At 42.9% G+C, this 26025-nt stretch overlaps 4 protein-coding genes across 6 annotated transcripts; all 4 read left to right on the plus strand.

The window, feature by feature from the left end:
* Nucleotides 1–5330: 5330 nt before the first annotated feature.
* On the plus strand, nucleotides 5331–13399 carry LOC119294662 (protein saal1-like). Of its 2 annotated transcripts, none has more exons than XM_037572893.1 (11): nucleotides 5331–5713; nucleotides 6436–6536; nucleotides 6639–6822; nucleotides 7420–7485; nucleotides 7575–7714; nucleotides 8581–8707; nucleotides 9604–9749; nucleotides 10461–10596; nucleotides 10990–11074; nucleotides 12492–12754; nucleotides 12895–13399. In XM_037572893.1, exons 1-11 carry the CDS (start codon nucleotides 5378–5380, stop codon nucleotides 13006–13008), a joined length of 1698 nt encoding a protein of 565 aa, XP_037428790.1. In that variant the 5' UTR covers nucleotides 5331–5377; the 3' UTR covers nucleotides 13009–13399. The 2 variants fall into 2 exon arrangements, with proteins under 2 accessions (XP_037428790.1, XP_037428791.1); XM_037572894.1 differs by having other exon boundaries at nucleotides 5333–5713; nucleotides 6669–6822.
* A 932-nt stretch (nucleotides 13400–14331) lies between these two features.
* LOC119294663 lies at nucleotides 14332–16685 on the plus strand. Its single transcript, XM_037572895.1, has 4 exons — nucleotides 14332–14579; nucleotides 14669–14789; nucleotides 15386–15453; nucleotides 16290–16685. The coding sequence occupies exons 1-4, from the start codon at nucleotides 14403–14405 to the stop codon at nucleotides 16410–16412; spliced, it is 489 nt and encodes a 162-aa protein (XP_037428792.1). The 5' UTR covers nucleotides 14332–14402; the 3' UTR covers nucleotides 16413–16685.
* Nucleotides 16686–17440: 755 nt separating this feature from the next.
* LOC119294664 (probable aquaporin PIP2-7) lies at nucleotides 17441–19237 on the plus strand (the record flags this gene model as incomplete). The annotated part of the gene is made up of 4 exons (XM_037572896.1): nucleotides 17441–17897; nucleotides 17974–18269; nucleotides 18368–18508; nucleotides 18866–19237. Coding segments are annotated over 4 exons (1029 nt in total), but the record flags the coding sequence as incomplete, so codon positions are not given.
* Nucleotides 19238–22874: 3637 nt separating this feature from the next.
* Nucleotides 22875–24684, plus strand: LOC119294665. Of its 2 annotated transcripts, XM_037572898.1 has the most exons (5): nucleotides 22875–23084; nucleotides 23176–23299; nucleotides 23645–23712; nucleotides 24202–24354; nucleotides 24474–24684. In XM_037572898.1, the coding sequence occupies exons 1-4, from the start codon at nucleotides 22908–22910 to the stop codon at nucleotides 24322–24324; spliced, it is 492 nt and encodes a 163-aa protein (XP_037428795.1). In that variant the 5' UTR covers nucleotides 22875–22907; the 3' UTR covers nucleotides 24325–24354; nucleotides 24474–24684. The 2 variants fall into 2 exon arrangements, with proteins under 2 accessions (XP_037428795.1, XP_037428794.1); XM_037572897.1 differs by having other exon boundaries at nucleotides 24202–24684.
* The last annotated feature ends 1341 nt before the right edge of the window (nucleotides 24685–26025 follow it).

Below are 26025 nucleotides of genomic sequence, written 5' to 3' on the forward strand. Positions count from 1 at the left end.
TCACATCATTCTCCTAATGATGTGATCCCGTTATCAATGACATCCAATGTCCATAGTCAGGAAACCATGACTATCTGTTGATCACAACGAGCTGGTCAACTAGAGGCTTACCAGGGACATTGTGTGGTCTAAGTATTCACACGTGTATTACGATTTCCGGATAATACAGTTATAGCATGAATAAAAGACAATTATCATGAACAATGAAATATAATAATACTTTTATTATTGCCTCTAGGGCATATTTCCAACAATACCATGCTCTGACTTTTCTAGGGAATTTTTGCAACAGCGGTAAACTTTCTGTTTTCAAACAGCAACATGCAAACTAGCAAAATAAGCATGGCAAAGGCTATCCTTGACTTTTTTATTGAAACTAAAGAGGCAAAACACAATTCTAACTAACAGCAAGCAAAAACTAACAAAAGAAATTGACGCTCCAAGCAAAACATATATCATGTGGCGAATAAAAATATAGCTCCAAGTAAAGTTACCGATGAACGAAGACGAAAGAGGGGATGCCTTCCGAGGCATCCCCAAGCTTAGTTGCTTGGTTGTCCTTGAATATTACCTTGGGGTTCCTTGAGAATCCCCAAGCTTAGGCTCTTTCCACTCCTTATTTCATTGTCCATCGAATCGTTACCCAAAACTTGAAAACTTCAACCACACAAAACTCAAAACAAAACTCGTAAGCTCCGTTAGTATAAGAAAATAAAACCACCACTTAGGTACTGTAATGAACTAATTCTAAATTCATATTGGTGTAATATCTACTGTACTCCAACTTATCTATGGTTCATACCCTCCGATACTACTCATAGATTCATCAAAATAAGCAAACAACACATAGAAAACAGAATCTGTCAAAAACAGAACAGTCTGTAGTAATCTATATAAAACGTATACTTCTGGAACCCCAAAAATTATTAAATAAATTGCTGGACCTGCGCAATTTGTCTATTAATCATCTTCAAAAAGAATCAACCTAAAAGCACTCTCCAGTAAAAAATGGCAGCTAATATCGTGAGCACTAAAGTTTCTGTTTTTCACAGCAAGATCACATAAACTTCACCCAAGTCTTCCCAAAGGTTCTACTTGGCACTTTATTGAAACAAAAGCTATAAAACATGATTACTACAGTAGAATAATCATGTGGACACAAAAAAACAGTAAGGATAAATATTGGGTTGTCTCCCAACAAGCGCTTTTCTTTAATGCCTTTTAGCTAGGCATGATGATGACAATGATGCTCACATAAAAGATAAGAATTGAAACATAACGGGAGCATCATGAAGCATATGACTAGCACATTTAAGCCTAACCCACTTCATATGCATAGGGATTTTGTGAGCAAACAACTTATGGGAACAATAATCAACTAGCATAGGATGGCACAACAAGCATAGCTTCAAGAATTTAAGCATATAGAGAGGAAACTTGACATTATTGCAATTCCTACAAGCATATGTTCCTCCCTCATAATAATTTCAGTAGAATCATGAATGAATTCAACAATATAACCAGCACCTAAAGCATTCTTTTCATGATCTACAAGCATAGAAAATTTTCTACTCTCCACATAAGCAAACTTTTTCTTTATAGCATACGTATCATCACAATAATCATCATAGATAGGAGGCATGCTTTCATCATAGTAAATTTGCTCATCAAAGCTTGGGGGACAAAAAATATCATCTTCATCAAACATACCTTCCCCAAGCTTGTGGCTTTGCATATCATTAGCATCATGGATATTCAAGGAATTCATACTAACAACACTGCAATCATGCTCATCATTCAAAGATTTAGTACCAAACATTCTATAGATTTCTTCCTCTAGCACTTGAGCACAATTTTCCTTTCCATCATACTCACGAAAGATATTAAAAAGGTGAAGCGTATGAGCCAAACTCAACTCCATTTTTTTTGTAGTTTTCTTTTATAAACTAGACTAGTGCTAAAACAAGAAACAAAAGATTCGATTGCAAGATCTAAAGATATACCTTCAAGCGCTAACCTCCCCGGCAACGGCGCCAGAAAAGAGCTTGATGTCTACTACACAACCTTCTTCTTGTAGACATTGTTGGGCCTGCAAGTGCACAGGTTTGTAGGACAGTAGCAAATTTCCCTCAAGTGGATGACCTAAGGTTTATCAATCCGTAGGAGGCGTAGGATCAAGATGGTCTCTCTCAAGCAACCCTGCAACCAAATAACAAAGAGTCTCTTGTGTCCCCAACACACCCAATACAATGGTAAATTGTATAGGTGCACTAGTTCAGCGAAGAGATGGTGATACAAGTGCAAAATAGATAGTAGATATGGGTTTTTGTAATCTGAAAATATAAAAACAGCAAGGTAACAAGTGGTAAAAGTGATCGTAAACGGTATTGCAATGATAAGAAACAAGGCCTAGGGTTCATACTTTCACTAGTGCAAGTTCTCTCAACAATAATAACATAGATAGAACATATGACAAGCCCTCAACATGCAACAAAGAGTCACTCCAAAGACACTAATAGTGGAGAACAAACGTAGAGATTATGGTCGGGTACGAAACCACCACAAAGCTATTCGTTCGGATCAATCTATAAAAGAGTTCGTACTAGAATAACACCTTAAGATACAAATCAACCAAAACCCTAATGTCACCTAGATACTCCATTGTCACATCAAGTATCCGTGGGCATGATTATACAATATGCATCACACAATCTCAGATTCGTCCAACCAACATAAAAGTACTTCAAAGAGTGCCCCAAAGTTTCTACCGGAGAGTCAAGAACGTGTGCCAACCCCTATGCATAGGTTCCCAAGTGTCACGAAACCCGCAAGTTGATCACCAAAACATACATCAAGTGGATCAATAGAATAACCCATTGTCACCACGGTTATCCCACGCAAGACATACATCAAGTGTTCATAAAAGACTCAATCCGATAAGATAACTTCAAAGGGGAAACTCAATTCATCACAAGAGAGTAGAGGGGGAGAAACATCATAAGATCCAACTACAATAGCAAAGCTCAGGATACATCAAGATCGTGCCATAGAAGAACACGAGAGAGAGAGAGAGAGAGAGAGAGAGAGAGAGAGATCAAACACATAGCTACTGGTACATACCCTCAACCCCGAGGGTGAACTACTCCCTCCTCGTCATGGATAGTGCCGGGATGATGAAGATGGCCTCCGGTGATGGGATCCCCCTCCGGCAGGGTGCCGGAAGAGGGTCCCGATTGGTTTTTGGTGGCTACAGAGGCTTGCGGCGGCGGAACTCCCGATCTATCTTCTGTTCTGGGAGTTTTAGGGTACGTAGGTATATATGGGTGCAGGAAGACCGTCGGTGGAGCTACGGGGGACCCACGAGGCAGGGGGGCGCGCCCAGGGGGGAGGGCGCGCCCCCCACCCTCGTGAGCACCTCCCGTATCTTCTGACGTGGGGTCCAAGTCTATCAGGTGGGTTTCCTTTCAAAAATAACTTCTCCAGTTGATTTCGTTCCGTTTTGACTCCGTCTGATATTCCTTTTCCTCGAAACACTGAAATGGGCACAAAACAACAAATCTGGGTTGGGCCTCCGGTTAATAGGTTAGTCCCAAAAATAATATAAAAGTGGATAATAAAGCCCAATATTGCCTAAAACAGTAGATAAAGTAGCATGGAGCAATCAAAAAATATAGATACGTTGGAGACGTATCATGTCCTCTACTTTTTCTTGCTTTCTTGGGGGTTGTGGGTTCTCGACCCTCTTACTTACAAAACCTTGGGAATTGAACACTTGTTTGTACATTTGAATAAGCATTAGTCCCTAATCATTTGTCATCAACACCAAAACCATGTGGGGGTTCTAATGCCTTTTTCACTCCGCAACCTCCTCTTCAATTGGTAATCCACACCGACACATAACAATAAGCCTCCATGTCAATTCATAATAAAAATGAGGCAATTCTCATAAATCTACAAGCTTGATAGGAGTTGTAAATGGATTTACCGTATCCACCTCTCATGTTGTCATTTTCTGGTGCACAAGAAATGCAATAAGTTCAAGTTCCTCCATTGAATGGGTCAACGTCATCCTAGAGGAAGACACAAGACATGTGCGGCATACTTGGAATGAAGTGGTACCATTTAGCTTTGGTACCGGAGGAGTGTTTTCACTGTCTTTTTTCATTTAGGTGTGGCAATGGTAAAGGACAAAATATAGCATTCATGTTATTCCATACAACAATGACAGGTTAGCGATAAAAAAATTAAGATATATCATTGGGTAGTATACCCAAGGTCCAAACCAAATCATGGCATATGGTCGCATCTACATTCATAAATATAGGAAAATATTTATTTGGTTTTATCGCTTTAGGAAAATCAACATAGATTTATACCATTTTTACAAGAAGCAACTCGATCATCGTAAACAAATTGGTAGTATGAACCGCCGACCCCCCTACGCGTCCAGCACGCTAGCCTTGAAATACAACCAATATTGACCATAGCTATATTCACTTCACTTCACTCGCATCTAGTTGCCATTTTTTGTTCATGGTGATGTCATGGAAATGGAAGACATTGATTTTATTAGTTGTTTATCTAATAAAGAGTGTGACCAAATAATGACAAAAGGGGTAAGTGCATCGATTCGGACTTAATACTCTGCAAACCATTTCAATACTATATAATAGTTTTACCAAAGTCACATTAAAGCGCTAGGAGTGTGTCCCTTTGACTAATATTTAGCCCTAACTTGCCGATTATATTTTTTTTGACGTGAAACACCATGCATTCTATTAACTAATGGGCCCAGCAATATTACCGGCCACAACACCGCTTACATCTTGGAAAACATTAGTAAGCCAAATATGTTGGTTGTCGATCATAGCCCTTGAACCATAACCAGCTAGTAGATGAGCAGGGATATTACAAAGACGAGAACAAACATCAACCTTATAACCTATGAAGTACACTTATAGCTTGAACTTGGCTTCTTGAAAGAGGATGCCAAGAGGTGCACGGTCCAGGTTACTTACCCCAACGCAAGCTTCGGCGAGAGGCGGATCACGAAGAAAGTAACTCGGCCCATACTAAACTCTTCAGCAAGCCTGATAGCATTCATCATGGCCAAAGTTTTTTTTACCTGGGTTGTAAGTTTTTTAACAGGATTGCAAGTTTTCTAGAAAAGAAAAAAGGACCACCTCAAAAAGAAAAAAGGACTATCAGGGCCAGGGCCCAAACCCACTGGCGTCCGGCCCTGTGAAAAGCCCACACGTTCTGCGTCTGGGTGGGGGTTTTCTGCGCTCCCCTTCCGCATTGCGTGCGCCCTCGCGGTCGAACGGCCTCGCCACCCCCACTCCTCTCGCCCACGCCCGCCACCGCCGAAGAAGCTGCCATGGCGGCCGGCGACACGGGCGCGCCCGCGGCGGGCGGAGCGGGGCAGGAAGACTCGCCCGAGCCGCCGCGGGGCGAGCGAACCACCCCCGATCACCACGCTCCGGCGTCGCCGGGCGCTTCCGAAGAGGAAGAGGGCGCCAGCGGAGCAGTCGAGGCGGGGCAGGACGACGCGCCCGAGCTGGAGGACGAGCAGGGGGAGGGCGGCGACGCCACGGAGGACGACGTGGATGAGGAGGAGGAGGAGGAGGAGGAAGGGGACGGGGAGGAGGAGGAGGGAGACGACGAGGAGGAGGACGCCCCGACGCACCTGCCGTTCGCGCCCGCGGAGGAAGAGGTACGCGGCCTCGCCTCGCCTCCCACCCCGTCTCCCCGCCTCGCGTTCCCTCTGCCGCGCGCGCAACGAGGGTTTTTGCGTCGCTCCCGTGGTTTCCATTTCCCTCGCTCTCGCGAGCATTCCGTCGAGCAGTTGGTGCGCGCTTCGAGGGCGACCGCTGTTGTTAGAACAACTAAGCGATTCCGTGCCTCAGGGTGAGCGAGGACATCCCGCACGGCACGTTGTGCTCGATGCTGGTTGAATTGCCCTCCTCCATCCATGGGACAGAGGGTGAATTCCTTCCCGGGGAACATCCATCTTGCATTTTCTTTGCTATTGTGATTTGTGGGCCATGCAATTTGCATTTACGGCTGAGATCTGCCACTATGTTTACATGCCCAAATCTGTTATTACAACTGGAGTTTAATTGCAGCTGTTGTGGAGCAATTGTTTCTAGATGATGTCAATTTGCATTTACAGCTGAGTACTGTGAATATGGCACTGGAATGTACTCCCTACATAGTTATTACAACTGGGGTTTACTTACCAAGCAACTGCTTATCGTGAACATGAAACTTTAATGTACATAGTTTTCACAATTGGTGTTTAGTTGCTTTGTCATCAATATTTTCATTTAGATGCCTTGTCAGGAAGACATAAATAGTTGCCGAACATGCTCCCTTGGAATTATAGTAATATCTTGTTGTCTTAATGTTCAATCTTCTGGTTGTAATTATCTGCAGTCACTTGATGACACAAACGCAACTACAGTTGATCCAAGCTATACTATCTCTCTTATAAGGCAACTAATACCTAAGGGATCCAGTGTGGAGAAAGAGTTCAGGTGGTGGTACTTCCAGATTTCCCCCCATTAAGTTTGTTTAGCAATGAAGGCTGTCATTAAAACGACCTGGTTGTCCTAATAATGTCTGCCTCATGCAAAAAGTGACAAGCAAAGGGTCAATTCTGATGACAGGGATTCAACGCAACCGGATAACACGGATCCTTCTGAGAAAAGTGACAAGCAGGGTCTTCCAGAAGAAAGAAGTGTCAGTCCTAAGGATCAGTTGGAAGAGTGTGGTTGTATTCTGTGGGATCTTGCGGCTAGTACACCTCAAGCAGAACTTATGGTATTTATCTGCATCATTCTCTTGTATAAGGATGTATTTCTTCTATAGGTTTGTCATAAACAGAAGGCGAACCGTTTTGCTATATGAAACTTGTTTATTGCTGCTCAATTTTTTACTGAACAAGATACTAGCAAGCAGGAAGTTTGAGAGATTTTGATTGCCTTATCTGCACTGGCTTTAGACATTGTCTGGATATCCTGGGTTTTAATACGATGTGGTTGGCTTGTTAGATCAATTAGGAGTAGATAAGCAAAGAATTAAGGTGGATAATTGTAATTGTCTCATTCTTTTAGTTTTGTAGCTCCTTTGTGCTTATATTTTATCTATAAATTTTGCTGGTGATAGCTACTTGTAGTGTGAATGCTTATGTCATAATAACATGCTAATTCTAACAAACATTTTAAATGGAAGAATGGCCAGGTTGCAGTAAGTCAAAAGTATTTCTCCTAAATCCTAATTGATCTAACAGCAAATCAAGTGTTCAAAGGAACTACAAAAGGAAATTAAGGCATAATAAACAGAATTTATCCACCTTCCTTTATACCTTAGTAATTGTGCATCTTCTGCTGTTAACAACACTATATTTAACCCTTGTAGATTAATAATCTTGTGATTGAAGTGCTTTTGGAAAACCTTCATACGGCAAATTCTTCTAGGGTGAAGGTGAAATGAAATTTTCCTCTACTGCTCCCTCTCTTTTTGCTAAGCATGTATTGAAGTATCTTGTTTCTTCGAATCTTTTGTCCCTGCAGGAAATTTGTCTTGGAATCATGGGAAACTTAGTCTGTCATGAATCTCTAGTTGCTGCAATCTCTTTGAAAAAAGGTTTAATTGCAACTGTTGTGGAGCAATTGTTTATAGATGATGTCCAATGCCTTTCTGAAACATTCAGGTTGGGTATCTTTGGGATTAAGTTTTTTTTTTTTTGCCGGACTCAAAGTTATTATTTAGAACCAATTTTTTTTATTATTTATTTATCAGCTGTTTGACAAGCTGTTTATTATTCTAGCATTGCAAGATATTTCATCCCGTGAAATTTAAGCCTTATCATGTGAAATAGATCTTGGTAGTTTAGCTCAGCACACACACGATTACCATGTTGATATATTATTTATGTTCTTGAATTTGTGCATTTTGTATTGGTCAGATACCCATTCAATTTTACTCCCTCCGTCCGGAAATACTTGTCATCAAAATGAATAAAAGATGATGTATCTAGATGTATTTTAGTTTTAGATACATTCTTTTTTGTCCATTTTGATGACAAGTATTTTCGGACGGAGGGAGTACCACATAACTATGCAAATGCCCACATGCAAAACTACACATCCTTACATCACATGTTACATGCATACCTACATTTGGGCATACCCAATCAATCACTAGTTGTTGAAGTTGTGGATGAAAATGCTTGAACATACAGCACTTTTGCAAAAAATATAACCATTTTCAACTGTGTTAGTAGGTTATGTACTTATGTTATTGGGGGATAGGAGCTAAGTAAATTTAGATTTTGTTTTTCTTGATAATTTAATTTTCTATTGTCGATGTTCAAAACTTGGAGAAGCTGCTTTCTAATTGTTCTGAGTTGTAGACAATGAGAATTGAGAAGTTCCATCTATGCTCTGTTCTTTTTTGCTTATTTTGACTTGTGTTGCTGTCTGTAAAAAAAAAATTCTTACACCCCGAGATAGTTGGAATGAGTATTATTGCTAAGTTTCATCAGTGGTGCATCCTCACACAGTTTTTCTTAGACAGGTTGTTGGCTGCCATTCTTCGGTCCAGTGCATTTGTTTCTTGGGCTCAAGCTCTTTTACCTGATGAGGTTCTTTCACGTATTCTATGGATAGTTGGGAAGACAGATAATTCTACATTACTTGAAAAGGTATTGTACTGAATTCGTATATGCAACTTGTTGTGACTGCGTATTGTACTGAATTCGTATATGCAACTTGTTGTGACTGCGTATTGTACTGAATTCGTATATGCAACTTGTTGTGACTAATCCGTAGAGTTGGTCCTCACAACTTTAGTGACTTCTGTTCTTTTTAAATTGAATTTTGACATATATGGACACATTATATTTCTTTTGTAGGACTTGTGTAACATAAATTGTTTTAATCATCTTAGCTCATTCTTCTATACATGATTGTTAGGCATGTGTGTTTGCCTGCTTAACTCTGTTATCAGTTCACCATATCCTGAGGTAGTTTCAAGAAGGTCGTCGTCGAATAGTTTCTATGGACTGTTTCATCTTCCCAAACACTTCCTTAGTTGTATGGTCCAGTCTTACTCATTGCTACCATATCCATGTTATCCGAACAATGTAGAATTATCCTTGGTCAGAATGAGGTCCTGTTTTTTCCCATGGCAATTGCTTGGTTCTCTTCTGTGAAAATTCTTCTCTTAGGGGAATATCTGAATTTTTTTGGCTGCATTTTGGTAACAGTTGATACTCTTGAGAAACATGTGACTGCAAATTGCAATTTTATCAAACTTTTAGCTGCAGAGGTCTTATGGTCTTTGAACCAGCATCTATTTGCTTATCGTTCTACAATAACTTTTATAGCAGTGAAAGCATTTATTTTCCTACAATTATACTGTAAAACTAATTTTGCCCATTGTTATGTGTTGTATGATTCGGTTGAAATTGTCAGCCCAGCCGAACTATCGCAACTACTTTCATCTTATTATACTATGGTTCAGCTGAAAAATTTCCATCCTTTATATTTGCATGTGTTTAACTGTTTGGTTATTTCGTATGTGAATTACTGGTTGCAGATCATTGACTTCCTATCAACTGTCATTGATAATCGAGATGTGATTGCTATGCTTATCCAGCCCTTGCTTAAACTGGGTCTAGTTGACCGTGTTATTGGGTTACTAACAACTGAGCTTGAAAGATCAGCGGATGAGAAGCTAGACAGGTATGTTGAACTAACTTGAAATTCGGCAAGGTTTTCATTTTATAAAAGTTATCTGTTACAGATTTTGAACTATTATTGTTCAAGGTATCATGGAAGCTTCTTCTATGTACTCCCTACATTCCAAAATGCAAGGTGTATTAATTTTGAGAAAAGTCAAACTTATCTAGGTTTGGTCAAATAGAAAAGCGTTTGACCTTAAAACTTATACACTTTAAATTATAGATTGGAGGGAGTATTTGGTAAATTTTCTGTAGTTTAAGAATAAATCATAGGAAAAACACCTAAGGGCCTGTTTGGATATGTGGTATTTCTCTGGAGATTTATGGCATTCAGTTCGATTATGGGCTGAATGCTGAAGCTCCCAAAACAGTTGTGTAAGGAACCCTCAAGGATTTGAATCCTCCATAGTCCCGTTTAAAGTCATTGTTTCAAATAGATCCTTAAAGCTTCATAGAATATTTTTTATATTTCATGTCTTCTAGGTAAAGTTTAGGTCCTTAACCTATCTTCTGAGATGTGGCCATTTGTTGTTTCCCAATAATATGGTCTGAGCATTTTAAGTTTCTTACATTCCCACTTCCTAGTTTTAATTTAATAGGACTGTAGCTGCATTTCTCTGTCACTGCGATAACCCTTCTTAGTTTTTGAATTTTGAATTAACAACCTGGGACAGTAATGGATTTACCTTACCTTTTTCTTAACACGTTTCAGATCGGATTCTCTTGAATTGATCCTTCACTTCATGGAAGAATTATCAGCCATACACTGTGTTTCAAAGGCAATGACATCGAATGACTGGCTGATTAAAGTGTTAGTTAACATGATCAAATCGCCTGATAAAGTTGAGGTGAGCATGTTGCCACTGCTACCATTTCATATATTTGTTCATCAGCCCAGTCGAATTCTGGTTCATACATTTTGGAAGAAATGCATTATGTTGTTGCCTCCTTGGTACCCAATTGTTAGCTTGACCAACTCATAACTCTTAACAAGCAAGCTGTTCCGAATTTTTTGATTGTCAGTAAGTCATGAATTTTTTTTCCGGAAATTTGAAGAAACATTCCTTGCCTCTTCCGTTTGTACATTTGGCAAACTTCACCTTGCATTAATTCTTGTGATTCCCCACCTCTACAACCTCAATGGTGACCTAGGATGTCTCACTTGAAAGATCTGTAGATTCAGATGTATGAATGCAAGTCAAGCATGGCAATTGTATTCTTATTCACAAACTCTTCTTCAGGTTGCAAGCTATTGTGCTTCGGTGGTGATCGTAATATCAAATATTTTGACAGATGGAAAGCATTTGGTGCCTAAGATATCCCGTGGCAGGCACATTTTTTCTTAGCACTTATCTTATTTTCTAAGCAACTATCGTATATTTGCTAAGCAGTGCACTGCATGACTTGAAATCAATGTTATGGGAGAGAGTCATTGAGCACCGCTTAAGAAGAATGACAAGCGTGACCAAAAATCAGTTTGGTTTCATGCCTGGGAGGTCGACCATGGAAGCCATTTTCTTGGTACGACAACTTATGGAGAGATATAGGGAGCATAAGAAGGACTTGCATATGGTGTTCATTGACTTGGAGAAGGCCTATGATAAGATACCGCGGAATGTCATGTGGTGGGCCTTGGAGAAACACAAAGTCCCAGCAAAGTACATTACCCTCATCAAGGACATGTACAATAATGTTGTGACAAGTGTTCGAACAAGTGATGTCAACACCGATGACTTCCCGATTAAGATAGGACTGCATCAGGGGTCAGCTTTGAGCCCTTATCTTTTTGCATTGGTGATGGATGAGGTCACAAGGGGTATACAAGGAGATATCCCATGGTGTATGCTCTTTGCGGATGATGTGGTGCTAGTTGACGATAGTCGGATGGGGGTAAATAGGAAGTTAGAGTTATGGAGACAAGCCTTGGAATCGAAAGGGTTTAGGCTTAGTAGAACTAAAACCGAGTACATGATGTGCGGTTTCAGTACTACTAGCTGTGAGGAGGAGGAGGTTAGCCTTGATGGCCAGGTGGTACCTCGGAAGGACACCTTTCGGTATTTGGGGTCAATGTTGCAGGATGATGGGGGTATTGATGAAGATGTGAACCATCGAATCAAAGCCGGATGGATGAAGTGGCGCCAAGCTTCTGGCATTCTCTGTGACAAGAGAGTGCCACAAAAGCTAAAAGGCAAGTTCTACAGGATGGCGGTTCGACCCGCAATGTTGTATGGCGCGGAGTGTTGGCCGACTAAAAGGCGACATGTTCAACAGTTAGGTGTGGCGGAGATGCGTATGTTGAGATGGATGTGTGGCCACACGAGGAAGGATCGAGTCCGGAATGATGATATACGAGATAGAGTTGGGGTAGCACCAATTGAGGAGAAGCTTGTCCAACATCGTTTGAGATGGTTTGGGCATATTCAGCGCAGGCCTCCAGAAGCTCCAGTGCATAGCGGACGGCTAAAGCGTGCGGAGAATGTCAAGAGAGGGCGGGGTCGACCGATTTTGACATGGGAGGAGTCCGTTAAGAGAGACCTGAAGGATTGGAGTATCGACAAAGAGCTAGCTATGGACAGGGGTGCGTGGAAGCTTGCTATCCATGTGCCAGAGCCATGAGTTGGTTGCGAGATCTTATGGGTTTCACCTCTAGCCTACCCCAACTTGTTTGGGACTAAAGGCTTTGTTGTTGTTGTTGTTGTTGTTGTTGTGCCATTACAGTGATCCAGTCTTTCAATTGTTTCAGATTTAGCGTTCCTGGAAGGCCTACTTGAAGTTCTTCCAGAGGTCCCTGATGATGACCAAGCTCGATATGCACTTTGGAGTATCTTAGCACGTATTCTGGCACAAGTGCAAGGAACTGAGTTAAACTCCTCGTCCCTCGACCAGTTTGCGTCTCTGTTCTCAGGCAAGTTCGGCCTCATCAAAGATGACCTCGAGAGTCAGGTGGTTGATGAAGAGAAGTTAACACCTGAGGATGCTCTCCTGAAGGGATGGACATCGAGATGTGTATCCTTTAAAACAATATATACAATTTGTCCTTCATGGAAATCTAGATCTTAAGCTACATTTACAAACTAACATGATGGGATACATCTCGGCAGCAGCAATCGCATTGTTTTTCCTATGCTACAAAATATCTGTAACAGCTCGTGGCAATCTCCTTCTTCATGGAGAGATGGATCGAGGAGAAGTCCTCGACTGGAGACTCCATCGACAATGCTCGGGAGGTGCTGAGCTACTGCCAGAAGGCGCTCAGCTAACCGGAAACTCCACTCCATTGACAAGCTTGCTGCGGTTTGTAATCAACGCTGCTGACCTGAGAAAGAATGCGGCATGTGGCCGCTGTGATTTTGGAACCGGGAGTCTGTTATAACCTACTGTCATTTTAGACTATACGGCAACCTGTAAAGAAAATCGGCGAATGGAGATTAACTAGGGGCATGGGTGGGGATATACGAGTTTTGGGCATGGGTGGTGATACAAATTTTTTTGGGAGATGTTCGATTGCCAAGTTTGATAAGTCGCAAATTTGGTCTAAAGTTTTCGTTTTCTGGGTAAGAACTATTTCTGTCATCCGAATCGATATGTAAACCTGAGACATAGATGCAGATGTGGTTTTCATTTCTACGTTTGAATGCCAGTTTTCTCATACTTTTTGATAAGCTAGAGAATGAATTTCCCATGAACGCCAAAGCAGATTTCTGTCAGAAAGCAAGACTGTCATCCCAGCAGCTCTAGAGAAGGAATAATTAAACAGGCATCTTTGGGTCTCCAGTGCCAATGCACCTGGATTGAAAAACAAAATAGAAGTTGCAAAAAAAGTCAAAAATTTCCTGAGACTTTTTGGAAACAAACGATGTAGTGTTATACTGGAGTAAAAAGTTTGGCAAAGAAATGACTTTCATGGTATTTTGGGTGAATAAAAAACAAAACAAAACTAGCACTATATAAAGAGTTATTATTCACACTTTTTCTACTCGCAAATTAAAAGAAAATCGCCCTGAAGTTAACTATGAATTTTGTTTTTCTCCATTGTAGCCCGTGATGGCAGAAAGGTTCAGTTTTATTGTAAGAAACCCAAGGTTCAGTGCTATTAAGTTTTTTTAGGGAAGTAGCACTGGTTTTTCTCTCTTTTTTTTAGAAAAAGCAAAGGTTTAGGTCGGTCAGGTGTAGTTAGTATCATCTTGATATTGAATATTACCTTTACCAATAATTTAGGTTTTTGAGTTGGGATTAATTTCCAAGTTTAAATCATCACGTTCCTGTGGCAGTTTTCGAGTTATTCATCCCCTAAAAGTTATAGTATGTGTCGGCGGCAATGGTCGTTCGGTGATCCATGGACCTCGATGTAATTCATGTTTAATGTGTTTTGTACTTTCGATAAATCTTTATAATAGATTCGATCTTTTCGCAATTTTTTTACAGTATGTACTCCTCCGACCTATATTAATTGTCACTCGTGCTACAATTATGAAAGAAGTGTTTTTTTCTAGCTCATGACAGCCCGTACAACAAATACCGGGGCCTTTCACCGTCCGAGCCCAGTCTAAAAGCCCGCATCGATTATGTGCGGCCCTTCCAACCATTTGCGCCCACAAGGCCACAACTGCCAGCAGCAGCAAAGACAGGAACCGCAACCGCGAGCCGGTGAGAAATGGAGGGACGCCCCCGCGGCGGCGGCGGCGGCGGCCGGACGGCGATGGACTACTCGCTGGCGGCGCTGAAGCTGTTGGCCTCGCAGCTGGCGGGCTCCACCACGGCCCCCTCCTCCGAGGGCTCCTCCCCGGCGCAGATGCTCTTCGGCATCCGCTTCCAGCGCGCCTGGATCCAGGTCCCGTCTTCTATCTTCCCCGTCCCGTCCCTTCCTTTCCTTTGCTCGGAGCCCTTGCCCTTGCCCTGACGGCTCGCTGCGGCAGGCAGGGCGTGGTGGTGCGCGCGGACTACAGCGTCGCCGACGGGAGGCTGTTCGTGGATGACGGCTCCTGCGTCACCGAGCTCATGCTCCGCCCCGAGGATGCCAAGGGCCAGCCCTGGCGCCCAGGTTCCCCCAATCTCTCTCTCTCTCTCTCTCATTTTGTCTTGCCTTCTCCTTTCTCAGATATGATGATGTATTGAGTGTTGACTAACTGTGCTTGTGCTGCAACATTGTTCATGTAGTAGTAGTAGTTTTGCTGCTGTTGCTTAGTAACATCAGCTGTATGCCTGTATTTCCCCTGAAAAAAAAGCCTGTCATGTAATACGAAACTGCATGCGAAGACAACCTAGAATTTACTTTAGAACCCACTCGAGATGATCGATGCAAGAGTTGAACAATCCCAGCCACCATCAAAATACTCTGCAGGTGCAGGTGTACTCTTTGCAGTAGAGGCTTCTTTACCACAAGATGGCCTCATGAAGTAATCCATCCATTATTATCAGACCTGGTAAAAGTGCCACTCCCTCCGATCCAATTTGAGCTAAAACCATGACACTTATTATAGATCAGAGGGAGCAGTACTTATTAGTAAAAATAGTTGCTATTGTTTTTACAGTGCTTTTACTCTCTTCGTATATTGCGCATCCAACCGTCGTTTCTTTTGCAAGCCAATTCATGATTTCTTTACTCTAGTTGATTGATGGCTCTATTTTGTGTTGTAGGGATGTATGTGCTGATTATTGGGGCGTATATTGCACCCCAGTCTACGGAAAGTCTGCCGATGGTCAAGGTTCCGTCTCCCTCTCTTACTCTCTTTGTGTATCCTTGCTTGCTTATTTCCATCCACATACTGAGAAGAATTCGAGGTTCTCTGTTGGTGCTTTCTTTATTATTTGATGCAAACTTCAGTTTTGGAACCATTTGTTTGCTTGAGCCGACACCTGGAGTTTCAGAGGCTGCCTGACTAATGGTTATACAAAAAGGAAATAGTAATGCATGTTATGTACAATTTAGTAGTCTCACTCGTGGAAGTGGTTCATACTTTAACTTCGATAAATAGCACCCATGATTTCGGGCCTGGCATCCTTCAAACTGCAGTGCAGATTTTATTGATAAAGTGCGATAGTCCTAGATTTGTTCAAGTTTTTGGTTATCTGATTATGTCAGTTTTGCAACTCATCATTTGAACGTATTGAGAATAACAGAAAGTTTAGTAATGTCAATACATGCTGTCGTAGTGTTGTAATCATCATGGTATCAGATTATTACAAGAGCTGTCTAATGTATGGATGGGTAATCTTGACATGTAATGTTTCCCATGCTTCTTTAAATCCAGCATCTGGTACATCTCAGCACAAGAAAAAAGTGCGAAGCAGTTTCTTGGATTCGTTTTTGTTTGACTCCCTAGATTATCATTAGATTATGTGTTCAGTCTCCAGTTAATTGCCACTTTACCATGGCTTACCAATGCAAATCAAAATGAAAGCTTTTGTCTGAAGTACTGAGTAGGTGGTTATTGTATGTATTCTCAATGCTTACGACACGTGAGATTTCATAGGAATATCCTGCATCACGGTGCATGTTGTCGGCCTCTTACTTAAGCATCCCTAGACTTGATCGTTGCAGGTGCACAAGATAGTGGATCTCTCTGCGCAGCCGGACCGTGAAGCGATGTGGTACATGGAAGTGGCCGAGGCTTACAACTTCTTCTACAAGGCTGACGCCTCTGGTGCCGGCTCACCGCCGTGAGCACTCCTTGGTCTCTCCTGATGATCCGTTTCAGTGCAGCGCCCTTGACATTGCTGCCACTGCTCTGTTCCTCATGACTGCTACACTGTCGTAGATTGCTGCTGGTAACTCATCTCAGAGAATGCTCTGCTTTCCTTTTGCTGCTGAGGTCGGCAGTCCATATAGGCTTAGATTTTAGGCTCACGCATTTCTTTTCGAAGCTTTAGCCGAACTTTTCTTCGTTGTACCACCATAGCTTCACTTGCAATGGAAAACATAGAGAATTTTTTTGTGTGTGTGGGCTAAACATAGAGAAATTCAACCACTAAAGTACCTACAAGACATGTAGAAGACCAAACCTCATTTAACCCGCGCAATAGTAGGCCACCACGTACGACAGAGATTGGCAAATATACCAAGCATATCGACAGGGGCATCACAAAGATTGGCAAATATACCACGCAAGATGTCAGTCAATATCGTGAGGCCAAGCCGATGATCTTGCTCACAAAGTCTCAGAAGAAGAGGTTGTTGAACAAGACGATGATTTCCCCAACGATGCGCATCGAGAAACACCGATGGACACAACATCGACCGCCACCGCCACCGCCACTGCCTAGCACACCGGGGGTACGGGGTGGCCTGATCCGGGGAAGAAACAGGTACGTAGCGGCACAAGATCTGGCAGTAGTGTCTAGGATCAGGGAGAAGGTGTGAGATCCAAAATTGGGGACCAGGTACCATTGGACACTGGACAATGGATGAAGATCCGGTCGACATAATTGGTAACCGGAAGAGCAATGCCAATCTACGTAAGAAATGTTACGTGATTAACGTAAAAGCTTAGTAACAGTTTCGTAGGTGTAGGGTTACTGTTGTTATATTCCACCTCAGCCCTTACGTTAATCACCTGTCGAGTAGAAGCTCTTGGACATGTAGGAGTAGATTCCAAGGAGAAAACCTCCTCCAACTCCAAGTATCTAATCCAAGCAGAGTCTCCTTCACGCATGCAGCTTCGCAAGCACTTGACCACGATCATCCCTATTTAAGCTTGCACTCTTGGAGTGGATACTCCTATCACCAGACTGCCATTGCCATACACACACAGCTGGTTCCAACCAAGCCGACCGACCATGGCGGCCAAGGAGGTGGAGAAGGTGGTCACCGCCGACGAAGAGACAACGGACATCGTCGTCCATAGGGTGCCGTACGGGGACCCGCCGGCGGTCCGGGCGCTGGACACGAGCGAGCTGACCACGTGGTCCCTGTACCGCGCCCTCATCGGCGAGTTCACGGCCTCCCTCGTCCTCCTCTACGTGAGCATCGCCACCGTCATCGGGTACAGGAGCCAGTCCTCCGCCCCCGATGACCGGTGCACCGGCGTCGGCTACCTCGGCGTCGCCTGGTCCTTCGGCGCCACCGTCTCCGTCCTCGTCTACTCCACCAGCGGCGTCTCAGGTAGATATATACACATCTCTGTCACAACATACAATATTTTCTCCGTCCGTAATTACTTGTCGTAGAAATGGATAGAAATAGGTGCGTATCTAGAACCAATGGTCGCCTTGCGTGTGCAATGCAGGCGGGCACATAAACCCGGCGGTGACGTTCGCGCTCTTCATGGCCGGGAAGGTGACGCTGGTGCGCTCGGTGCTGTACGTGGCGGCGCAGTGCCTCGGCGCCGTCGTCGGCGTGGGCATCGTCAAGGGGATCATGAAGCACCCCTACGACGACCTGGGGGGCGGCGCCAACGCGGTGGCCGGGGGGTACTCGCTCGGGGCGGCCCTTGGCGCCGAGACCTTGGGCACCTTCGTCCTCGCCTACGCCGTCTTCTCCGCCACCGACCCCAAGCGCACCGCCCGCGACGCCTTCGTCCCCGTACCAGACGCCTTCTCCTCTCACTCTCAGCTAGCTAGCTCGTGGTGATCGCCGCCGGACCTGTACATATATGATGATTTGTCGTCAATTAATTGCAGCTGGTGGCGGCGCTCCCGATCGGCATGGCGGTGTTCGTGGTGCACCTGGCGACCATCCCGATCACCGGCACGGGCATCAACCCGGCGAGGAGCCTGGGTGCCGCCGTCCTGTACAACCAGCACAAAACCTGGAAGCAACACGTACGTGGTGGGACCCATGCACTGCACTACTACTCCGTCTGTTTCTTTTTAGTTTGCATATAAAATTTGGTCAAAGTCAAATTTTATAAAATTTGACTAACTTTATAAGAGAAAAGATCAACAATCACAATATGAAATCAATATTGTTAGATGCATCATGGAATGAATTTTCATACCATACAGCGTTAGTATCATAGATGTTGGTATTTTTTATATAAATTTAGTTAAACTTTGTGTAATTTGACTTTGACCAAATCTTATATGCATAATAAAAAAAAGAAGGGAATACATTGTTGTCGCCATTCATTGCTTTTCTTGGAATGAATGAGGAGTGTTCCGTTGATGATCTGTATGCAGTGGATCTTCTGGGTCGGGCCTTTCACCGGCGCGGCCTTGGCGGCGTTCTACCACAAGATCGTGCTGCGCGACGGGGCTGTGGTGAAGGAGTCGCTGGCGATGGGCTCGTTCAAGAGGAATAGCTCCACCGCTTGAAGATTGATCGAGGAGAGGAGACCATGCATGCACATGCCTATATAGTACTATTGTTTCGTCGCTACAAGTGGGTTCCATGCCATGCCGGTGTCACTTCAGCCATATACGGTGCCACGTCGGCACATTTTACGTCTACGAATGAGATTAGCACCATATTTGCACGTTCATGTGCCAAGTTTTAGAATCAGTTTGACGTATTTTTCAAATTCAGATACTAACGTGAATGTTTATGACAAGTTCAAGCATCACTGATGTATTTACCTTTTTTCCATCCGTATAATGAGAATAAAAGAGTTGTTGGTTGGTCCCTTTTTACTACCTCTGTCGGCCCTGTAATGTACGGAATCTTGCTATAGTACCGTTGGTTAATTAAGCGTGTCTTGATGTGTGTTAGTTGTTAATAAGCGGGATCACTAGTGCAGAATGCAAACAGTTTGAAACTTCTTTCCACAGTTTTGAACCGCGGTCTTGTGTGAAGGTGTGTGATAGGGGATCTACCGTACAAGACCTAGATTAATCGTCTGCGATTGCTTCTCAAATCACACACGAAAACACTAAAGTGCACGTGTGTGATCGGGAGAGCTATCCGGAACAAGCCGTATGAGATGTGCTAACCATCCCACAGAATTTGCTTAAGGAAAATGTTTGCATTGGTACGCTATATCATACACGACGCGGCCTAAAAAAGCTTGTGCGATAGGGCTATCCATCATCCACGCTTTTCAAACATTCGCGGCTGGCAACATATCGCAAACAGTTATCTAGGAGACTAGGACGACATCACGATCTGCAAAATCCCCCAGATTCCCCTCCCTATAGATTTTTTTTAGCGTGTAACAAGGGCATTTCCGAGAGATATCTGGACGGTGAGATGTAAAGTTAATCAACGGAGAAAAAATGGTGAAACGATAGAGAATTCAGACATTTCATGTAAAGCGGTTTCGAGAGATATCTGGACTGTGAGATGCAATGTTAATCAACGGAAAAACACTGAGGATTTTGATAAATTGATTTTCTGACATGAGGCATTGCCCTGCGAAATATAAACCGCCGTGATGGCACTTTTTTAGAATAAAATGCATTTAAAAATCATCATCATACTATATTTTATAATTCTAATTTCCAAACTAGTCACAATATTTTGTGGAAGCATTATTCTCGTAAGCAGTTGCTAACAAGAAAGAAATCACAGACTAAATCCATGGGACCCATGCACCCATTATTCACGGAAAACAGTTAGTATCAGGAAACAAATCACAACTGAGTACTCTTTTCTTTTTAGTCTGCATATAAAATTCAGTTTTACTAAAGCACATCTAGATGTGCCCTAATTATTGGGCATCTAAATCTCATGTCGTTTGATTTTACGTTTAGATTCGTGTAAACATTTTCTTTCCTCTTTTTTCTTTTCTTCCTAGTTTGATTGAGCCACTTAGATATGCAATAACTAGAGCACATCTAGATGTGCCAGACACACCTATAAAATTTAGTCAAAGTCAAACTATGTAAGATTTGACCAAATTTATATCAAAAGATATCAACACCTACAATGCTAAGGCTATATGCTATGAAAATTAATTTCATGATGCATCTAATAATATTGGTTTTATATTGTGAATGTCGATATTTTTTCTATAATGTTAGTCAAAGTTTACAAAGTTTGACTTTGACCAAATCTTATATGCAGACAAAAAAACAAAAGAAGTATTAACTACCACGATACCCACACGCTAGGATCGCAGGAAGGTTTTAGTCCTATGGCTATTGACTGGTCATTTTATCAGACCAGTCAATAGCCATAGGGTAGAGGTGATCGAAGACGACATTGCCATTTTTTTTCCTGAGAGGGACTCATTCATCACATTCAGTGCTGTCTTAACTTCAAGTTTTAACTCATGGGAGAAACCTTTGCTGGAAAAGAACTGAGGATTTTGATAAATTGATTTTGTGACCTGAGGCATTCCTTTGAAATACTAGTAAGTTTGCACGTGTAACGCACGCCTTGACTAATGCTCTTTTCTAAGATACATCTATTCCCAATCAAAACACTTTGTCTGTAGTTATAGTTCTTAACGGCAGTGTAAGAAAATGACAACAATGAAAAACAACCAAGCTAACAATTCATATGACATGGTAACATACTTTCCAGCTCAAAGTCAACATGGTTTGGGCCAAATGAAAATGCAAACCTCTTGTAGTAATCTCCGCCGCCCTTTTTTTTGCGAGCATAATTGCTGGTCACTTGATTTGCATAGTTTTCTTTGGCATCCAGGATCTAAGAAGAACCCTTCAAGGTTTCCTAGAAGTGTCTCACTGTGAGAGGAAAAAACATGAGGTTAAACCTCAGTACGAACAATAGAAACTACTGGCTTCGAGCTTACCCTACTAACTTGATGCCTCATGTTCATAGCTGCTTCATGTGTCCTATTTATCCTATGCACCCTGTTTGCGCAAGGTGATTAGAGTTTCTGTAGCATCTTCCTTGATGGTTTCAGCAAGCCAAAGGTTCACTTTCTGAGTGATGAACTCCACATGTATTCATAATTAATTGGAGCAGTAGAAAACTGAAAACCTGGAACTATGAAATATCGGTGGATGAAATTTATGGAAGCACCAAAATGCAGGAAATTTAAATATACCTATATATTCTGATTTTTAGGACATTCAAAAGAGTGATTTTAATATGAGAAAAAAATATTGGATGTCGGTCAATGTGCTACATATCTGAATGGTTTTCTAATCAAACTTAATTACATATATGGCACACGAAATGATAAACGCCTGGCCGTAACAGTCAAAACTCATTACCCTGTTTTAATAAAAAAATAACACTTCACAAGAACAATTTAGCTAGATGCATAGTTTTTTTTTTTTGAGATAGTTAGATCATTTCATTGTGAAATAGAATTATTTAAACGACATGTCTGTTTGTTCCCTGACTGCTTACCTCCAAAATATATAACAGTCATGAATATTAAACACTTGCATATGAGCTTTGATAAGTCAAGCACATGTACACCAATGAAAATTATGTTTTTTATTGTCTTATAAATGATAAATGTGTTGCACAGTTGGAATGGAGACATGCAGCTTCATCCCCATAAAGGTTAGAAGCTTCATTGCAGAAGTCATTCTGCCGCAAACATTCAGAACAAATCAGTATAAGGACATGCATAAGCAAATTAAAGAAAAATGACATATTAGGATTGCACCAATTTGTCTTGCTCAGATGGCTTACCAGCGAAACCTCTGTCATTGATTATTTTATTGCAACATCATAGCTGACTTCATGGAGCTCTTCAGGTCATCTTTTTTTTTTCTAATCTGAAACATGAACACATGGGTGATTAAAAACATTACTTTACATTCAATATGCGCATGATCCTAAATACAAGAGTTTCTGATTGTAACCCTGAAATTTGAATCTAGTGGTTTGCCATTGATAACCTGCGCATTCTCTTGTTAAGTTGGTAATCACTAAAGCTGACTTGAAACAGAACATATATGAACTTCTAAGCAATCACATCCTAACCTCCTGTTTTGAGCTTGCCAATCCTGATTAGTGACATTCCCAAGCCCTTCATTTAGCAGAAGACTTACTTATTACCTTTCTTCTTATGTCGTCTAGATGTTGGACTTCAGTGGCTAGTAAATTATCCAGAACACGGGTAGTCAGTGGTCATGCTCCTACGCTAGTAAAAAATCAGCCCATACTTAGTTGAGATATAAACCGCCATTATGGCATTAAATTTTTTTGGTGGGCCTTTTCACCGTCTGAGCCCAGTTTGGAAGCCCGCGTATCGTGTATGGATGTGGAGCCCTACCCTACCACCATATGCGCAACTTTGCATAAAAAAAAAAGAACATACCGCAACTGCGACCAGCACGAATCGCAACCGCGAGTAAAATGGAGGGGCGCCCCCGCGGCGGCGGCGGCGGCGGGCGGACGGCGATGGACTACTCGCTGGCGGCGCTGAAGCTGCTGGCCTCGCAGCTGGAGGGCTCCACCACGGCCCCCTCCTCCGAGGGCTCCTCCCCCGCGCAGATGCTCTTCGGCATCCGCTTCCAGCGCGCCTGGATCCAGGTCCCCGACCCCGAGCCCGACCCATCCCATCTTCTCCCCACCATTCCCCGTTCCTCTGCTCGGAGCCCTGACGACTTGCAGCGGCAGGCAGGGCGTGATCCTGCGCGTGGACTACAGCGCCGGCGACAACGGGAGGCTGTTCGTGGATGACGGCTCCTGCGTCACCGAGTTCATGCTCCGATCCGAGGATGCCAAGGGCCAGCCCTGGCGCCCAGGTTCTCCCAACCTTCTTCGATCCCCTCTGCTTATGCTCCGTTTCTTAGATATGTTGTTTCTGAAGATCAACTTTGCCTGTGCGACGTAATCAAATTGCACGTGTTGTTTTGCTGCTCTAGTGCTGTTGATGCGAAACTGCTTGCAAAAATAAGTGTGGAAAACCTAGAAATTACCACAAGACAAGATGCCCCATGAGTTAAATTAATTATCAGACCTGGCAAAGTGGTACATACACTAGTATTTTTATTGTTTGCATTTTGCAATGCTTTTACTCTCTTCGTGCTCTGCTTCTTTTTCAGGCTAGTTCATGTTTTATTTACTGATGTCCCTATTTTATGCTGTAGGGATGTATGTGCTGATTATTGGGGCATATATTGCACCCGACTCTACGGAAAATCTGCCAGCGGTCAAGGTTCCATCCCCCTCCCTTGCACTCTTTGTCCATCCTTGTCTGCTTACATTCATATCATATTTGTATCCATATACTGAATTTTTGAGGTTTTCTGTTGGTGCTTTCTATATTGTTTGAGGCGAAGTTCAGTTTTGAAACCATTTGAATACTTGAGCCAACACCTGGAGTTTCAGGCTGCCTGACTAATGATTATGCAAATAGAAAGAATAATAGTAATGTCTGCTCGTAGTACACTACTAGTACTCATGTACAGTCTAGTAGTCTCACTCGTGGGAGTGGACGAGGTGTTCATCCTTTGAACTTCAACAGCACTCATGATTTTGGGCCAAAAATTACAGTTTTTGTCTTAAGTGCAAATTTCAGCAGTTGTTTACTGTTTGTATTCTCAATGCTTGCCACTCCTAAGATTTCACAGAGAAGCCGTTATATCTTGCATCATGGTGCATGCTGTCAGATACATCTCTTACCTCCTGGATTTGATCGTTGCAGGTGCACAAGATAGTGGATCTCTCGGCGCAGCCGGACCGTGAAGCGATGTGGTACATGGAAGTCGCCGAGGCTTACAACTTCTTCTACGAGGCCGATGCCTCTGGTGTCGGCTCACCGTCATGAGCACTCTTAACACCTTGCCCCCTCCTGATGGTTCGTGTCACTGTAGCACTCGTAGCACTGCTGCCACTCTGTACCCGTGCTCGTTACCTTGTTCTAGGCCGCCCGCTGGTAACTCAGAGAGGCCCTTTTGGTGCTGCGAATTGTTTCAGGGTTATCTCGGATGAACGTTGGAGCACGTCCAAATTCCAACAGCGAGAAAATTGACTGGAATCTCCCAACATTTCATGCGACTGATTCTTGATGTCTCTTGCAGTCTCGTGTTGGGCCGCCGCTAGTGGTTCTGTTGATGACTTAATGTTTCTTGCATCAGGATTCGCTTGGGTTGCATCAATTTTGTGAACCCGTTATGGTTTGAGTTCACTACACTTATGAGATCAGTAATTTTGGAAATGAAACCTAGTATCAAATCGGGCGTCCCCGGAAACATTCTTTTTGTCAGACCCAATCGTTTTATTAATATTTAGGAAACATTTTTGTTGTCAGACTCTTGCAAAACCATTTTGATTAATAAATTTTGACGGAAAGTCTGAAACAAACAAAAAAAATTAGCAACTGGCAGAAGCTCTGCCTTTTTTCATATAAGAAGAAGAAGAAGATAATTGACTAGTTTATATAAGGAAAATTGGCCAAAAACCAATACATGCCCACACACATGCCAGCTCCGAGGCTGCGCCCCAAGTGAGCCGACTACTCTGCCGTCCAAGCAATTAGAGATGACACCCTATCAAATGACCTGGGGCCGCCGCTCCGGTTTACAAACCTTAAGAACACACACGCCGCCCTCGATGTTGCGTACCGGACGAGCTGATGATTTGTCACCCAGGTAACTAGAGTCAACACCCTACAACACGACGATGGAGCCACCCCTTCGTCTTCCACACTGACCACGAGGTCGCATGTCTAATAGAAGACCATACCTCTAAGGTGACAGTACCAAAAACTATCAGTGTCCTCGGTAGGGTGGAGAGCATCGTCGGATGTACCAGAAGGGGTCACACACGAGTATTTTTTACCTAGGATCGGGCTATCATGGTTTGAGGTAACCCCCTACTTTTGCTTTGCTTTTTGATTAATGGTGAAAATACCTCGTGTGAGGGGGGTTACAGATTAGATGTGGTAATAGCTACCAAGGTGTTGATGATAAATCAGATGATCCTCGATACATTGAGCGGCAGGGTTTACAGATTTCCTAACCGGCCCCGACCCAGAATCGACCGAGGGATCCTTGGCTTGCACGCCAAGATGATGACTATCCGAAAGTCGGGCTTTCGGTCGAATGAAGGACCTAGCCTGTAGACAGGTCTCCTGGGCCCCAAACCCGTCCCGTTGACGGGCCTCTTGGCCTATGGGCCACCCCCGGTATAATGTACCATCAATAGCCCCCGAGCTTGTCCGTAGTTTTGGAATCAGTCCTCCTTGAAAACAAAATAAAGGTGGGCTCCTCTCATGTTATATGATTGGATCAACCCAGCTTCTGTCGTCTACCTTCAATAGTGTCACTTGGAAAATTTTTAACAGTTACTTCACACAAGACTTGTGACACCCTGTGTGTGAACGAAACGCCACAATCAATATTCTCCGCCTACTCTTTGTTGGGACGATAACTATTGGGATATTTACACGAAGGTGCTACACAACCTTGTGTGTCTTGTAGGCCATCGGAGAGGAACCCCTCCCCTATTTGATGACCTATAAGGGGAG

This window comes from Triticum dicoccoides, chromosome 4B, assembly GCF_002162155.2.
Source record: "Triticum dicoccoides isolate Atlit2015 ecotype Zavitan chromosome 4B, WEW_v2.0, whole genome shotgun sequence".
In the NCBI taxonomy this organism is placed as follows: domain Eukaryota; kingdom Viridiplantae; phylum Streptophyta; class Magnoliopsida; order Poales; family Poaceae; genus Triticum; species Triticum dicoccoides.

Bases quoted from the DNA above. Each gene is read 5' to 3' on its own strand.
- LOC119294662 (XM_037572893.1), top strand. From the start codon at position 5,378: ATGGCGGCCGGCGACACGGGCGCGCCCGCGGCGGGCGGAGCGGGGCAG. The intron at 6,823-7,419 runs GTATTTATCTGC...TAACCCTTGTAG, and splicing joins CACCTCAAGCAGAACTTATG to ATTAATAATCTTGTGATTGA. The intron at 9,750-10,460 runs GTATGTTGAACT...AACACGTTTCAG, and splicing joins GCGGATGAGAAGCTAGACAG to ATCGGATTCTCTTGAATTGA.
- LOC119294663 (XM_037572895.1), top strand. From the start codon at position 14,403: ATGGAGGGACGCCCCCGCGGCGGCGGCGGCGGCGGCCGGACGGCGATG. The intron at 14,580-14,668 runs GTCCCGTCTTCT...TGCGGCAGGCAG, and splicing joins TCCAGCGCGCCTGGATCCAG to GGCGTGGTGGTGCGCGCGGA. The intron at 15,454-16,289 runs GTTCCGTCTCCC...TGATCGTTGCAG, and splicing joins AAAGTCTGCCGATGGTCAAG to GTGCACAAGATAGTGGATCT.
- LOC119294665 (XM_037572897.1), top strand. From the start codon at position 22,908: ATGGAGGGGCGCCCCCGCGGCGGCGGCGGCGGCGGGCGGACGGCGATG. The intron at 23,085-23,175 runs GTCCCCGACCCC...AGCGGCAGGCAG, and splicing joins TCCAGCGCGCCTGGATCCAG to GGCGTGATCCTGCGCGTGGA. The intron at 23,300-23,644 runs GTTCTCCCAACC...TTTATGCTGTAG, and splicing joins GGGCCAGCCCTGGCGCCCAG to GGATGTATGTGCTGATTATT.